The 14,631-nt window shown below is 55.3% G+C and overlaps 1 protein-coding gene and 1 long non-coding RNA gene across 14 annotated transcripts in view; one reads left to right on the forward strand and one right to left on the reverse strand.

Annotated features, from left to right (window-relative positions):
- The window catches only part of LOC105474438 (collagen type XI alpha 2 chain), a 30,563-nt gene that overhangs the window by 6,384 nt on the left and 9,548 nt on the right, over positions 1 to 14,631 (forward strand). For 6 of the 12 annotated variants that reach the window (XM_011729064.3, XM_071097212.1, XM_071097211.1 and 3 more), the window contains 36 exons: positions 116 to 307; positions 1,131 to 1,208; positions 1,853 to 1,915; positions 2,585 to 2,764; positions 5,774 to 5,833; positions 5,939 to 5,980; positions 6,214 to 6,276; positions 6,610 to 6,684; positions 7,130 to 7,216; positions 7,448 to 7,504; positions 7,651 to 7,704; positions 7,808 to 7,861; positions 7,961 to 8,014; positions 8,198 to 8,251; positions 8,442 to 8,495; positions 8,578 to 8,622; positions 8,745 to 8,798; positions 9,225 to 9,269; positions 9,466 to 9,519; positions 9,705 to 9,749; positions 9,884 to 9,937; positions 10,163 to 10,207; positions 10,442 to 10,495; positions 10,625 to 10,669; positions 10,859 to 10,912; positions 11,246 to 11,353; positions 12,350 to 12,403; positions 12,697 to 12,750; positions 12,860 to 12,904; positions 12,989 to 13,042; positions 13,172 to 13,216; positions 13,362 to 13,415; positions 13,516 to 13,569; positions 13,804 to 13,857; positions 14,281 to 14,388; positions 14,539 to 14,628. In XM_011729064.3, coding sequence (XP_011727366.2) covers positions 116 to 307; positions 1,131 to 1,208; positions 1,853 to 1,915; positions 2,585 to 2,764; positions 5,774 to 5,833; positions 5,939 to 5,980; positions 6,214 to 6,276; positions 6,610 to 6,684; positions 7,130 to 7,216; positions 7,448 to 7,504; positions 7,651 to 7,704; positions 7,808 to 7,861; positions 7,961 to 8,014; positions 8,198 to 8,251; positions 8,442 to 8,495; positions 8,578 to 8,622; positions 8,745 to 8,798; positions 9,225 to 9,269; positions 9,466 to 9,519; positions 9,705 to 9,749; positions 9,884 to 9,937; positions 10,163 to 10,207; positions 10,442 to 10,495; positions 10,625 to 10,669; positions 10,859 to 10,912; positions 11,246 to 11,353; positions 12,350 to 12,403; positions 12,697 to 12,750; positions 12,860 to 12,904; positions 12,989 to 13,042; positions 13,172 to 13,216; positions 13,362 to 13,415; positions 13,516 to 13,569; positions 13,804 to 13,857; positions 14,281 to 14,388; positions 14,539 to 14,628 — 2,382 coding nt within the window. Of the gene's footprint in view, positions 1 to 115; positions 308 to 1,130; positions 1,209 to 1,308; positions 1,624 to 1,852; positions 1,916 to 2,584; positions 2,765 to 5,773; positions 5,834 to 5,938; positions 5,981 to 6,213; positions 6,277 to 6,609; positions 6,685 to 7,129; positions 7,217 to 7,447; positions 7,505 to 7,650; positions 7,705 to 7,807; positions 7,862 to 7,960; positions 8,015 to 8,197; positions 8,252 to 8,441; positions 8,496 to 8,577; positions 8,623 to 8,744; positions 8,799 to 9,224; positions 9,270 to 9,465; positions 9,520 to 9,704; positions 9,750 to 9,883; positions 9,938 to 10,162; positions 10,208 to 10,441; positions 10,496 to 10,624; positions 10,670 to 10,858; positions 10,913 to 11,245; positions 11,354 to 12,349; positions 12,404 to 12,696; positions 12,751 to 12,859; positions 12,905 to 12,988; positions 13,043 to 13,171; positions 13,217 to 13,361; positions 13,416 to 13,515; positions 13,570 to 13,803; positions 13,858 to 14,280; positions 14,389 to 14,538; positions 14,629 to 14,631 lie in introns of those variants that run through there. The other 6 variants (XM_071097213.1, XM_011729067.2, XM_071097215.1 and 3 more) reach the window with 4 other exon arrangements.
- Positions 6,395 to 11,363, reverse strand: LOC105474437 (uncharacterized). 2 transcript variants are annotated; one of them, XR_011623815.1, is made up of 3 exons: positions 11,225 to 11,363; positions 10,844 to 11,048; positions 6,395 to 6,713 (listed from the first exon to the last, which is right to left on the reverse strand). It is a non-coding gene; the product is annotated as an uncharacterized lncRNA (long non-coding RNA). The 2 variants fall into 2 exon arrangements; XR_011623816.1 differs by having other exon boundaries at positions 6,427 to 6,710.

Consider the following 14,631-nt stretch of genomic DNA (forward strand, 5'->3'; position numbering starts at 1 on the left):
ACCTTCTCCCGTCATAGGGTTTTGCCTAGGATTGGCCTCCTACCCTTTCTCCTGGATGATACCCTCTGCCTCTCTCTCTGAATCTCTCTGCTCCATCTTTCTCATGTCTTTGCAGGGTGATGTCCAGGAGTTGGCCATTGTCCCAGGGGTCCAAGCAGCCTATGAATCATGTGAACAGAAGGAGCTGGAATGCGAGGGGGGCCAGAGGGCAAGACCCCAAAACCAACAGCCTCACAGAGCCCAGAGATCTCCAGAGCAGCAACCATCAAGACTTCATAGGCCACAAAATCAGGAACCCCAGCGCCAGGTGAGGGAGCCAGGAGAACCCCCAAGTGCAGCACACCCCAGAGAGGGAAGACGCCCAGGCATCTCTCCTCCTTAGTTGTCCTCCCCACCCTCATCTTCCTATTCTCATCACCCCCTCTTCCTAGTCCTCATTCATCAGCCTTTTTATTTTCATCTAAAAATAAAAAGAGTTGTTATGAAGAATTCGTGGCTGGGAGCTGTGTTCCCTGCTCTGCGTCTCCTCTACCAGTCTTCCTGGAACTGTGTCCCTGGGTTTTCCCTTCCTTCCTTGAATTAAGAGATTGGGAGACAGTGGGGGCGTGGTGAGAGCTGGGGAGGCAGGTAGGAGAGGAGTGTAGAGGGGACTGAAACCAGGAGAAAGCAGTTAGGACGGTGAGACCAAGGAGGAGGAATGGGAAGAAGTGGGGATGGAGGGAATGTCAAAGTAGGGGTGGGTCTGCAGAATTGTGGGGGTGGGGAGCCTGGTCTCTGGCCCCCACCTACCTGGAGGGGCAGGAAAAGGGGAGGTGGTGGGGGAAGGGAAGGGAAGGGAGCTTGGGTTAGGTGGGGCCTTGACAGTTAGAATACAGATAGGCTCTGGGGTCAGTGGACTGAAGATCAGAGGGTCAATCTCTTAATCATGTCTGCTTCTGCCTCACATGTGGAACTCCTTCTCTCTGTTACACCTCCCCCCACCTCCCTCCTGACCCTCAACCTCTCCTTTCATCTTCAACTCTCTGTTCCCCAACACCCACACCATCTTTTTATCTCCCTCTCCTGCCCTTCACCCCACACCTTCCAACTACCTCATCCCCTTCCTGTCTATGCCCACCCCCCAATCCCAGCCCACTGAGTCTCTCTACTATGACTACGAGCCCCCGTATTACGATGTGATGACTACGGGGACAACCCCTGATTATCAGGTAAACTCAAGGGACCCCTTCATTTCTTCCCTTTCTCCCAGCACCCCCAGCAATCATCTCCTAGAACACCTTCCTCCCCCTCCATGCTGTGGGAAGAGGCACAGTGTGTTTAGATGATGGGGATTTACTTACTCCCTGCCCCCTCCCTGTCTCTCTGCTGCAGCACCCTGGGAGCCCCCACCACAGGCCTCCCCTTTCCCCTAGGGGGCGTCGGACCCCTCCCCGAAAGCCTACCCCACCTGCCAAGCGGTCAGCGGCCCGGCAGGCGTCCCCCTCACCAGACCGGAGGCCCTCTCCAACTGCAGGCTTTGGCCCAGCACAGGGCCAGCCTCCCCCTTCCCGACGCCCAGCTCGGAGGGCAGCTTCCCCCACTGCCTGGCCCCCCCCCAGGACCAGAGGCAGCGGTTACTGGCAGGTAGAGCTGGGGCATCCAGATCTCTGCCCCCAAACCTCTATGACCTTGGAGGTTCACTCTCCCCAAACTATCCCCCTCCAAAGGGGCTGCAAGATCTGAGATTTCCCCCATCCCCCAGCACAGACAGACCCTGCCCTTGGGGGACGGGTGCTGCTTTGCCACCCTTCCGCTAACCTTTCTCCTTCCTTCCCACCCTGTGCTACTCTTCTCCTTCTCTCTTTGGGGTCAGGACCCCACCCCAGGTGAAGAGGAAGAAATCCTGGAGTCAAGCCCCTTGCCACCCCTTGAGGAGGTAACTTTATGCCCCACCCTCACCCTAGCTGGGGGAAATGGGCACCTGTGACTCACTCCCCTCGGCCCATGACATCTTGATGGACCAGCCCCTCCTCTGGCCGGAGGGTTCTTCCTCATTTCCATTGATGGCCTCTGTCTTTGGGTCACTCTATAGTTCTGTGGGTCTGCTTGTCTCTCTCAGTCCAGCCAGTTCCCTTCAGTATCCAGGCCTTCTTCCACGATTCTTTGATTCCAGAGTGACCTCGTCTCCATGTTGGTGTCTAATGGTCTTACTTTCTATGTCCTATTTCTGTTTCCAGGAGCCACTTTCTGTCCAATGTTGTCACCGTTTGTCTTCCCTATCTCTCTGGTCATTCCTGGACTACTTTGTCTGTCATTGTGTTCATGGACTGTCCACTCTGCATCCAGCCCTCCGGCCACCCTTCATTTTATCCACCACTTCGTCCCACTGGACCCACTTTCTGGACATCTCTCCCCATTTTCAGCCTTTGATGGCCCTTCCATTTATATACAACCACTCCCATGGCTCTTCTTGGGAGAAAAACTCCAGTTCTGATTAACCTCAGAATCCTTTGGGCTAGAAGTTTTCACACCCTGGGGTCCAGGGTAAGCCTCCTCTCAGCCCTAACATCCCCATCTACTCCTCTCCCTCCCCATCCCTGGGAAGGAGCAGACAGATCTCCAGGTCCCCCCCACAGCCGACAGGTTCCAGGCAGAGGAATATGGGGAGGGTGGCACAGACCCTCCTGAAGGGCCCTACGATTACACCTATGGCTATGGGGATGATTATCGTGAGGAGACAGAGCTTGGCCCTGCCCTCTCTGCGGAGACAGCCCACTCAGGAGCCGTAAGTGAAAGGAGCTTCTCTTTCATTCTTGACCACCAGTGGGAGCTACAAGAATTGCTTCTTGTTGGTTTTGATCCTTGGCTGTTGGCTGTGAGCAACTTCCCATCTGTGACTTGTCATTTTCTGTTCACATATGATATATATGTTGCTTGAAAAGATTACTACCTGCCTTCCCTTGCCAAATGTCTTACCTTGTGACTCTTGTGGATACTTCTGCTCAGGGCAATTGGGAATTTAAATAAAAATTATATAGCTACTTCCTGTCTTTCTTGATCACTTCCTGTCTAACTGAAACTGGATTTCATAAAGCTTTTGGTCAATAAACTACTACCTTGTGTCCATTTTCAGAGTTTCTCTATCATTTCTTCTTGGTGAAACAATTTTTTTGTTCATGTTTCTACCGAACGATCTAACTTCCTATGTCACCTTTTTGTTAACCTACAGGCCACTTATTATCTGTCCCTTCCTGCCTTCTCCAGCTGTGGCATCCATCTTGGTAACTGTGTCAGGTTGGACTGCAAGGGATTTATTATTTCTGTTCTGGCTCTAGTTTTTCATGCTATCTTGTGACAATTTCCTTTGACAATAAGCCACTTCCTGTATGTCTCAGGTCATCTAAATCATAAAGTTTCCATTGTGGGCCTCAATATTTCTCATGGCTACTTCCTGTGTGTCCTAGCCTTGATGTTTGTGTTTTCTGGAAGAATTACTCTTCACTGTCATGATTCCCTTTGCAGGAGTCACATTCTACCTGTTTTGTGCCCTTCTTTTCTCTCTGGGTCATGGTAGCCATGTTGTTGTTGAAGGTTCACTTCCTGGATCCTCTTTCTTTGGCTGCTTCCTGTCTGTTCAGCCACTTCCTGTTTGTCCAGTTTGTTTTCTAGCCATGTTGGCCATGTTTAATTTTCCTTGGCTCTGGCATCATTCTTGCTTCCACATGTTTGTCATTTTGTTCTGTGTCCCTTAGTTGTTCTCATATCTTCCAGTATTCCCTGTCAGTGGGACTGCTTCCTGTCTACTCTGCTCCATCTTCTGCCTGCCTTGCAGTTCTGGCTGCCTCCTCTGCTGTGCTGCTGCGTCCCATACCTCCCCTCTCTTGCCTCCCTTGAGCTTCTGCTGACTTTCTTTTATGCTGCTCTCTGGGTATTTGGGGTTGACATGGGATTTCAGAGAGTTTTGAAACTGATCATTGCTGTTTGGTCAGAATGAAGGTGGAGAGGGACATTCTGAAGATCTTTGTTGGGGGGAGTTGGGGTGGTGGTGAATGTCTCCCATTCTCCCTGTTCTTTTGTTTCTGGCCCTAGAGTTGGGAACAGTTATCTGAGTGGAGGTGTGCAAGGGAGGGAACTGGTGGGCTTGGAATGTACTTGAGGGCCAGAGGAAGGGCAATGCATTCAGTGGGGACTGCTCTCCAATTTTTTTTTTTTTTTTTTTGAGGCAGTGTCTCACTCTGTCACCCAGGTTGGAGTGCAGTGGCAGAATCTTGGCTCACTGCAACCTCTGCTTCCTGGGTTCAAGCAATCCTCCTGCCTCAGCCTCCTGAGTAGCTGGGATTACAGACATGTGCCACCACGCCCGGCTATTTTTTGTATTTTTAGTAGAGACGGGGTTTCACATGGTGGCCAGGCTGGTCTCAAACTACTGACCTTAAATGATCTGCCTGTTTCCGCCTCCCAAAGTTCTAGGATTACAGGCGTGCGTCACCGTGCCCAGCCTCCAAATTTACTTGGAGTATGGATGCTTAACCTTTGGGGCATATTTAAACTTGTGAACCCTTTGACATCCTAAATAAAATTCTGTGCATAATAGCATATACTTTTTCATTTCTGGAGAAAGACTCAGAGCTTTCATCAGATTCTTTTTTTTTTTGAGATGGAGTTTTGCTCTTGTTGCCTAGGCTGGAGTACAATGGCACGATCTCGGCTCACTTCAACCTCCACCTCATGGATTCAAGCGATTCTCCTGCCTCAGCCTCCCAAGTAGCTGGGATTACAGGCATGTGCCACCACGCCTGGCTAATTCTGTATTTTTATTAGAGATGGGGTTTCACCATGTTGGTCAGGCTGGTCTCAAACTCCTGACCTCAGGTGATCTGCCTGCCTCCACCTCCCAAAATGCTGGGATTATGGGCGTGAGCCACCTCACCCAGCCTAGCTTTTATCAGGTTCTCATATGGGTCCATGCCCTCCTCTTACCCCAAATAAAAATCTACCCACAATCTTAGAGAGATTCTTTTATGATGTATCGGGGTAAATGTGTGGAAGGTTTCTTAAGGTTCTAGGGATTCCTGGGGTCAGAGGGATTTTGGGGGATAGTATAGGGTCCTCTAGAAGAGGGTTTGGGAAGGTGGGTGGTTTAAAATCCCTGGAAGGGGCCGGGTGTGGTGGCTCATGCCTGTAATTCCAGCACTTTAGGAGGCCAAGGCAGGTGGATCACCTGAGGTCAGGAGTTTGAGACCAGCCTGGCCAACATGGTGAAACCCCATATCTAATAAAAATACAAAAATTAGCCGGGCATGGTGGTGCACATCTGTAATCCCAGTGTAATCCCAGCTACTTGGGAGGCTGAGGCAGGAGAATCTCTTGAACCTGGAAGGCGGAGGTTATAGTGAGCTGAGATCGAGCCACTGTACTTCAGCCTGGGTGACACAGCGAGACTTCTCAAAAAAAAAGAAAAAAACCCAAAAAACCAAACAACAACAACAACAACAACAACAACAACAAAAACACTAGAAAGGTCTGGGGACCTTCCTGAAAGAGGCTGTCAGGCAGATGGAGAGGTTGTGTTTGCTGAGGTGGGGCTGGGAACTGTTTAGGGGGCAGGGAACCCTGAGGTCTCCTTGGCAGGCTTGAAAGGTGTATGAAGAGGGAGTTTTAGGGGAGGGCTGTGGGGCTTTCGGGTAGGGCTGAAGTGGTCTTGAGAGGATCTAAGAATCAAGGTTGGAGTTGAGATGGGGGCAGGCCTGGTGCTCACAGGCCCCACTGGGGGTTACATGTGTGTCTCCCTCAGGCTGCCCATGGACCCCGAGGGCTGAAGGGAGAGAAGGGAGAGCCTGCGGTGTTGGAACCTGTAAGTTATGCTGGTCACAGGGCTGAGGTGGTGGAAAGAGGAGAAGCAAGTGGGGTTTGGTGTGCTGGTCCTGTCACCTCTGACTTTTAACTTTTGGCTTCACAGGGTATGCTTGTGGAGGGGCCTCCTGGCCCAGAAGGCCCTGCGGTGAGTCTAGCAGTGACCTGGTGACCATGCTTTTCTCAGAAAGCCCTGCTATGTGCTCATCTGAGCCGTCCCCACATATGCCCAGGCCTCGTCCTCAGAACTCTGGAGCATCTCTCCAATCAACGCTTCCCAGATTCCCAGATCTCTTCTGCACAGACCACTCCTTAGCCACAGGCTGAGTGCCCACACCTGTCTGAATGCCCACACCTGACCCCTACTGTTTTGTTCCTCAGGGATTGATTGGTCCCCCTGGCATCCAGGGGAACCCAGGCCCAGTTGGAGACCCTGGAGAGCGGGTAAGGGGGTGTCCTCTATGTGAGGGGGGAGCTTTGGGGGAGCTAGTGGTATCCAAGTGGGGGCTGCCATGCCCAGTAATTTCTTGTTAGGTGGCTTGTTAATGAATGAGGGGATGGTTTGCTTCCCAGCAACCAGAAAGGAGGGCAAACTCTGGTTGGGGAGGGTACTAATCTGGTTTCTCACCCTCAGTTTTCCCCATGGGGGTGGGAGACTCAGGAAAGAGCTAGAGGAGTCTACACTTATTCTGTTGAAGAGGATGTTTCAAAATCGTGCTAAGATCTTGATGTTCCCTTATCTGTCACCCCATATTTTGCATTCTCTTCCCACTCCAGGGCCCTCCTGGCCGAGCAGGGCTCCCTGGATCAGATGGGGCTCCTGGTCCTCCTGGCACATCTCTCATGCTCCCAGTGAGTTGTCTCTTGGGTTTTGGAACCTGCTGATGGGAAAGACAAGGAATTGTGTCGTGTTACCAAGAACCAGATGGGCAGAAAAGCTATGGAGGAGTCTCAAAAGATCATCACTCCAAAGGGATTTGTCTTTGGGGTTGGGGAGATGGGTCCTCATTAGATGACCTAGAACAAAACACCAGTCTTCTAGGACTGGGCAGAACAGCCTATATTTCAGGGACTCTAGAACCAAAAGAGAGTCTTTCTGGAGGCAGAGGCTGGACAGTGGAGGAGGAGGGCAGGAGCTGAGTTTCTGGAATCCTCTAAATGGTTATCTGGAAGCCATGGGAAATGCTGGATGGGCAGAACCTGGGGCAAGTGGCAGAAACGCTGGAGGGAACCTCTGCCTGGGAGGGTCCCATGGCTTTCTTGGAAGAGAATCTGGATCTTCTCTCCTTGCCCTCAGTTCCGATTTGGCAGTGGTGGGGGTGACAAGGGCCCTGTGGTGGCGGCCCAGGAGGCTCAGGCCCAGGCGATCCTGCAGCAGGCGAGGGTGAGTGGGGCTGCTTCCCTGGAAAGGGAAGGCTCTGGAGGGCACTGGAAGGTTTGGTTGGAGTGAATGTGGGGCAGGGGAGGCCTGGGTTGGTTTGAGGTTAACAGGGAGGTTGGGGAGAATCCTGGGTAGTGGATGAGGATCAGGAGAGGAAGGGTGAATTTGGAGGCTGCTGCGGCTGGGGGTTCCCACTGCCTCTCCCTCAGCTCTGCTGTCACCCTGCTTCCCTAGCTGGCGCTCCGTGGACCTCCTGGCCCCATGGGATACACAGGACGCCCTGGACCCTTGGTGAGTGAGCAGGGTGCTTGGGTGGAGGATGCTTTATTTGTGTGTGTGGTGTGGATAGTTCTGGAGAAGGGCTTCTTTTGGGGAACACTCAGAGGCCACTTTTGGGTGTGTCCTTCATTACGACCGTCCTCTCTTCTCTCTCCCAGGGCCAACCTGGGAGCCCTGGCCTGAAAGGAGAGTCTGGAGACTTAGGACCTCAGGTGACCACCCTCCTCCACTGCACCCCAGTATCTGTTCCCCAGCTCAGTCTCCCTCACTCCCCTCCCATGCCTCCTAACCTCACCCCATCTCTCCTCTTACCAGGGCCCCAGAGGACCTCAGGGACTCACAGGCCCTCCTGGCAAAGCTGGGAGAAGGGTGAGTGCCCCAGGGGTGGATGGGTGTTGCGGGGAGACAGGGCCTGCAGTGTAGGGGACTGCGCCCCTGCTTGCTCTGACACTTCCCTTGTTCTCCCAGGGCCGGGCAGGTGCTGATGGAGCCCGGGGGATGCCTGGAGAACCTGGAGTGAAGGTAACAGGCTTGGGCCCCTCCCTGAAGCCTGTAGCCTTCAGCCCACCCTGGGCTCAGTTGTTTCTTGGGGATGGCCTAGTTCCCCAGGCTCCCCCAGGATCAGTGCCCCAACTCAGGTGCAGTAGGAAGGGGTGGGGTTGGACAGGGCTGTGTCCTCACTCTGGCTGCCCCTCCTCCTCCTAGGGTGACCGAGGTTTTGATGGACTCCCAGGGCTCCCTGGAGAAAAGGGCCATAGGGTGAGTACATTAGTGGGTGTGTGTTGTAATTGGGGATAAATCTTTTGTGGGAGTGAGGATAGGTAGGGAAGGGAGGTTGGAGGCTTGGCAGGAGCTCGGTGAACGTAATGGGTCGGCTAAGTGCAGAGGTTCAGTGTCTGCCTGTGTTGGGGGCTCTGAGGCCCCTCTTATGAGTTCCCCCATTTTGCAGGGTGATACTGGTGCCCAGGGCCTTCCTGGTCCCCCTGGTGAGGATGGAGAGAGGGTACGTGTAGTGGCAAATGTAGGGGCTGGGTGCAGGGGAGGTCTAGAAGGCACGGCAGCTTCACCATGTCCTCCTCCTCCAGGGAGATGATGGGGAGATCGGGCCTCGAGGGCTGCCTGGAGAGTCGGTGAGTGTCCAAGGGCTGGTGCTGGGGGAGGGGGCTCTGGGGAAGCCAGGAGGGGGACATGGGCACTAAAGGGACACAGTTTTATCCATTCATGCTGTCTCCTCCCCTCACCCTGAATGCAGGGACCTCGAGGTCTCCTTGGCCCCAAAGGCCCACCTGGTATTCCTGGACCTCCTGTAAGTGACTCCCTGACTTCTGACCCTGAGGTGACCCCTTGACCTCTCCAACTCTCCACCTTTCTAGCTGCCTTCCTGCTCCCTCTCCTCTCTCGGCATGCTTCCCATTCCCCGTGAGCTCCCCCGGCTCTGGCCCCACCCTGCCCTGCCTCAGCCTTCACTCCCCAGGCACAGGGAGGGCCATGTGGTGTGGTGCCCCGAGGGCCCTTGGGCATAGGAAATAAATCCTTGAGAAAAACAAAACGAATGCCCACAAGCCCACAGATCCACAGTCCCACACCCTGCAGGCCTGGGCCAGCTGTGTTTGCTTGGGTTCGGGATGGATTGGAGGTCTGACTGTCCCAACCTTGGGAATGGCTGGGCCTCTGAAAACCACAGGTCCCTCTGGGCCACCTTCAGGCTGCTCACACCCGTCTTGTGTTTCAGGGCGTCCGAGGCATGGATGGTCCCCAGGGCCCCAAAGGGAGCTTGGTGAGTGATGGATGGCAGATCCCGCCCCCATTCTTATCCCCTGAGGTCCCTGCCAGCATCCTGTTGGCCACTATTTTGACCCCTGTCTGCTTCCTGCTCTTGCCCTCTTGGCTGTTGCTGCTGGGACTCAGCTCCATGCTCTAAATTTGTTCTGTCCCCATCTCCTTCTGACCTGTGCCTGGTCATCTGTTTCTAGGGACCCCAGGGAGAGCCAGGACCTCCTGGACAACAGGGCACCCCTGGGACCCAGGTGAGTGGTGCCCCTACTCCCTTCCCCAATTTTCATGGCTTCCCTTGGGCTTCCACAATGGGTCAGATGCTGGAAGAATACAGGAAATTAAGGGTCTCAGGCCCTTGTCGCTCATGCTCTGAATGGGGAGGCTGGCTGGAAGACACCCTGGGAGGCCCCTGTGACTTCTCTTTCCCTGTATGTAGGGTCTCCCTGGGCCCCAGGGTGCCATCGGCCCTCATGGAGAGAAGGTAAGTGACTAAGTGATTTGGAGGACAGGGGTTTAGAGTGGGAATGTAGAGAGAACCCTAAATGTCTGCTGGGATTTTGTCTGTGTCCAGACATGACCCTCCTAGTGACCCTGAGCCTCTTTGTCTTCCTGTAGGGTCCTCAAGGGAAGCCAGGGCTCCCTGGCATGCCTGGCTCAGACGGACCCCCGGTGAGTGGGCCCCCACTTCCGAATCCAGTTCCCTTGGCCTTCCGCCCCAGTGCATGACCTCAAAGCTCCTTCAGTGACCCTTGCACTGAAAGGTCACTGGTGGTGCTTGTCCATGGACAGTTGGCTTCACTAGGTCACAGGAAATTTGTGTTGGAAGAAGTGTAGGGAGGGGTACAGAGAGGGTGACAGGGGCCACTGGTCACATTTTCTATCCCTTACTCCCAGGGTCACCCGGGGAAGGAAGGTCCCCCTGGAACCAAAGGAAACCAGGTGAGATTTTCCATGTCTTTAACCCCTGAGGGAATCTCTACCCAGACTCTAGAGCCTCAAAGTCCTCGGGATTTCCTTCTCTCATTATTCATACGGCTCTGCCACATTCTCAATTCCTGTGCCCTGTAACGCTACCCAGACAGCAATGTTGTTACTTCCATTTCTCCCACCCCTGGAGGTCCCCACAGTGACACTCTGAGGCCCCTTTATAAACGCCTCTCTTTTTTCTTCCAGGGTCCCTCTGGACCTCAGGGTCCTCTAGGATACCCAGGACCTCGAGGGGTCAAGGTAACTGACCACCAGGCTGGGAGACAAAGGGCTGTGGTCAGGGGAGCCATATGGGATCTTAGGAGCTTGGTCCTTCCAACCCACCTCCATCTCCTGATCACTCTATTTCTATCCCCTGTCTAATTCTAGGGTGTGGACGGAATTCGGGGTCTGAAGGGTCATAAGGGTGAGAAGGTGAGCACCATGCCCCCAGCTTCCCAGCACGTCAGTCCTGCCATCTCCTCTCTTCACTGTCTTCCCTCCAGCCTGCCCCGCACTGCCCTCCAGCTCCTGAGCCCCTGCTTCCACCTATGTTCTCGGAATCCCCATTAGAACCCCAGCCCTCTGTCATCTGTGGTGTCCTCTCACCTCTATCTTTCTTAGGGCGAGGATGGCTTTCCAGGGTTCAAAGGTGACATAGGCGTGAAAGGTGACAGGGTGAGTAGAGATTCCACACTGGCCCCAATTCCGTGTCCTACTGAGCCTCCACTCTGGAGACCCCAAGCAACAGTTTATTCTCCTGAGTCTCCAGACTCTGCAGTTCCAGTGCTGTGTTCTCTTGGGAGCCTGACCCCTACAGGATGATAACCCCATGGTCTGTGTCGTGCCTGCCCTCCCATCACTACACTATCCCTGCCTGCCGGCTCCCTGTCCTGCAGTGGCTCCTGGGACCCCTCCAGCCCTCCTCAGCCTCACTGATGCCCGTTTCTCCTCTGGGCCCAGACCCTACCTCCAGTCCCCGACACTCACCTGTCCTTCCCTCTCACACAGGGCGAGGTTGGAGTCCCTGGTTCCAGGGGAGAGGATGGTCCTGAGGGGCCAAAGGGACGCAGTGGACCGACTGGAGACCCTGGGCCCCCAGGGCTTATGGGCGAGAAGGTGATGGGATGAGGGTTTTGTGCCTGGGTCCTCTGGAGGTGTGGGCACTGGGGTCAGGATGGGCATGGGGGGTGCCCGCAGCTGAAGTCAGCCAGTCAGTTGAAGATGGCCATGCATTAGTTATACTTCTCTCTGTGTAAATGGCATCTCCCAGCTGCTGATGGGCAGAGGGGATATATAAGAAGTCAGGGAAAAGTCCCTGTCATGAAGAGTTGGATGGAGACGAGGCTTAGAGAGTAGCTGTTGCTTCAAGGCAGAGTGAACATGCGTTCGGACTCCAAGCAGCAGGAGTTCTGAGATGAGAGAGTCTAATAGCAGTGAGGTCTGTGGTCTCCTGAGCTGACTCTCCCCAGCGCTTGCCCTGTGCCAGGTGCTGTGCTGATGCGTCCTGTCTATACTATGAGGTAGGCATGTGACAGCACTGTTTTGCTGAGGTTTTTACGGAGGCACAGGGATGCTTGTTAATTACATGGCCAGTGAAGGGCAGAGCCAGGGGTTATGCCCAGTCAGTCTGGCTTTAGAGTCTCTGCTCCTAAGCCCTGCTCTGCAGCTGCCTGGGCAGGATGAGCCCTGGAGCCTCTGGGGAAGGGGGCGTGCACAGGAGTCAGGGTGTGGTGGGCAAAGGGCCTGCAGGGGGACTGGTCTTGGTGGAGCAGGAGTGGGTGCTGGAGTAGATCCCACCTCCCTCGTGGGGTAGATGGAGCTGAGGTTGACAGGTGGGAAGCAGCTAGATCACAGTGACCCTGAAGGACCTGATACCTCTGCAGGCGCAGGGGAGGTGGAATCCCAGCACTAGAATTGGGGAAAATCCACTTGTGAGAAGGAGAGACTACAAGTCAGGCAGCTGCGGGGCAGGCAATGGCGGGCTAGAGGCTGGGCTGTGTGGGGTGCGTTGCTGGGTGGGGGCTGGCCATTATATGTGAGGGTTGAGGTCTCCAGGGGTGGAGCAGCATCTGGATCTCCTCTCACTCCTAACTGCTCCCTGTCCCTCCACAGGGCAAGCTGGGTGTTCCTGGTCTGCCTGGCTATCCTGGACGTCAGGGACCCAAGGTGATGCCGTGCCCCATACGTGCCCCTCTTCCTCTCCCTTCCCTGATCCCTGATTCCAGGAAGCACAGATGCAGGGCAGCGGGGGACCCCAGAGGGAATTTAGCTGACCCCCATTTTATAGATGACGAAAGAGGCCCAGAGAGCAGCAGCGGTTTGTCCAAGGCCACTTAGTTCTTGGCAGAGCTCAGGTCTCCCTCGCCACTGCCTTTGTGGCCTCTCCTGACCCCCTTTGCCCCTTCCTGAACCCTACCTTTCATCACTTCTCAATTTCCCCCCTTCTCTATTCTCACCAGGGGTCCCTAGGATTTCCTGGCTTTCCTGGTGCCAGTGGAGAGAAGGGAGCCCGGGTAAGCTGGGGGATGAGAGTGGGTGAGAAGGGAAGGGCTGGAGAGGTGTAGAGGGGGTCTGTGGGGAGTCTCACGCTGGGTAATGTTCTCTCTGCTTCATTCCCATCAGGGCCTGTCGGGGAAATCAGGGCCTCGGGGAGAACGGGGCCCCACGGTGAGTGCAGGGGAGAGAAACAGGTGGCTCAAGGTCCAGAGGGAGGCATTTGGGTTTTTCTGACAACTCCTCTCCCCTCTGTAGGGTCCACGGGGTCAGCGGGGACCCCGAGGTGCCACTGGGAAGTCTGGAGCTAAGGTGAGTGGTCTCTACAGGGCTCCATCTGCCCCCCTGCCCACTCAGCCCCAGCTCTCTGTCAACACCCTGACCTCAGGGACAGCTGGAAAGCAGCTCTTCCCACTCCCTGACTCTGTTTCCCCCCAACAGGGAACATCTGGTGGTGATGGCCCCCATGGGCCCCCTGGAGAGAGGGTGAGTGTGGATCGAGAGTCCCCTTCCCCTGAACTCCCCAGGAAGCCTGGGTGAGCCAGCTCCCTCCTCACCCCAGGGAGGAAGCTGAGTTCCACCCCTCAGCCCCTGCCCCTATTCTCCTGACTTCCACCACCTCTGTCTCTAGGGCCTCCCTGGACCTCAGGGTCCCAATGGGTTTCCTGGACCCAAAGGACCCCCGGTAAGTTGACCCTGAGCTCTGACCCACTTCGCTTCTCTGAGTCCTTCTTCCCTGCCCCCTTTCCAACCGAGAGTTCACCTGACACCTGAACCCCTTCCAGGGCCCCCCTGGGAAGGACGGGCTGCCAGGACACCCAGGCCAGAGAGGAGAAGTGGTGAGTGATGCTCCTGGATACCCATTCTTGGGGGGCTCCCTCAGACCCTTTAACCGCAGAGCTGTCTGGAAAGTCCACAGGGACGTTCTCCTGGCAGAGTGGAGCCTGCCCTGGTGCTGCTCAGACCCAGGGCCCAGGGCTTGGTGTGATCCTGCCTGGGATCCCTCCTCCTGGGAATCTGGCCCACAGCGCCCACACCTGCTTTCACTGCATTCTCCTCTCTTCCTCGCCTAGGGTTTCCAAGGGAAGACCGGCCCCTCTGGTCCTCCAGGAGTGGTGGGACCTCAGGTACGTTTGTCCCTAGGAGAGAATGGACCCCAGACCCTAGCATTAGTCTGTCTGCCCCTCTTTTCTCGGTCACACATCCCTGCCCCTGGTCCGCCTGACCCAGACTCCTGGGGCTGGGGTCAATGGTGGGGGCTGGGATTTCAGGCAGGGGTCCTGAGCTTCAGTCTGTTTTGGGGTACATTCTCATCGTCTTGTCCCCCAGGAGAGGCAGTTCCCCGACAGAGACACAAGGTGGTGTAGTTACTCCACACGGGGCAGGAAAAAACCCAGCAGTGGCCCAGGAATGCTGGGGAATTTCCCGGGGGCTTTGGGGCAGGGATAAAGGGGTTCTGGAGGAGTGTTTTAGGGTGGCCAGGTTGGGCTCTTTTGGCAGACAGTGGGATGAAGGGCCTGAGACTGGGAACTCTCTCTGCCTTTGTCTAGGGAGCAGCAGGAGAAACCGGCCCTATGGGGGAGAGAGGCCACCCAGGCCCCCCAGGGCCCCCTGGAGAGCAGGGACTACCTGGGACAGCTGGAAAAGAAGGAACAAAGGTCAGTGAGGGGCCAGGCAGAGGGGAGGTTGGGGAACTGGGGATTGAGGTGCTGAAAGGAACAGGGAATTGGCGATTTGAGGGGGGCTCGAGAGCTCTCTGTTTAATATGGGAGCATGGCTGTGGCTCATCACCACTCTTTTCCTTTTAGGGTGACCCTGGTCCCCCTGGGGCCCCAGGGAAGGATGGTCCTGCTGGTCTGAGGGGATTCCCAGGAGAGAGAGGCCTCCCAGGCACTGCTGTG

Source organism: Macaca nemestrina, chromosome 5 (assembly GCF_043159975.1).
Source record: "Macaca nemestrina isolate mMacNem1 chromosome 5, mMacNem.hap1, whole genome shotgun sequence".
Classification (NCBI taxonomy): Eukaryota; Metazoa; Chordata; class Mammalia; order Primates; family Cercopithecidae; genus Macaca; species Macaca nemestrina.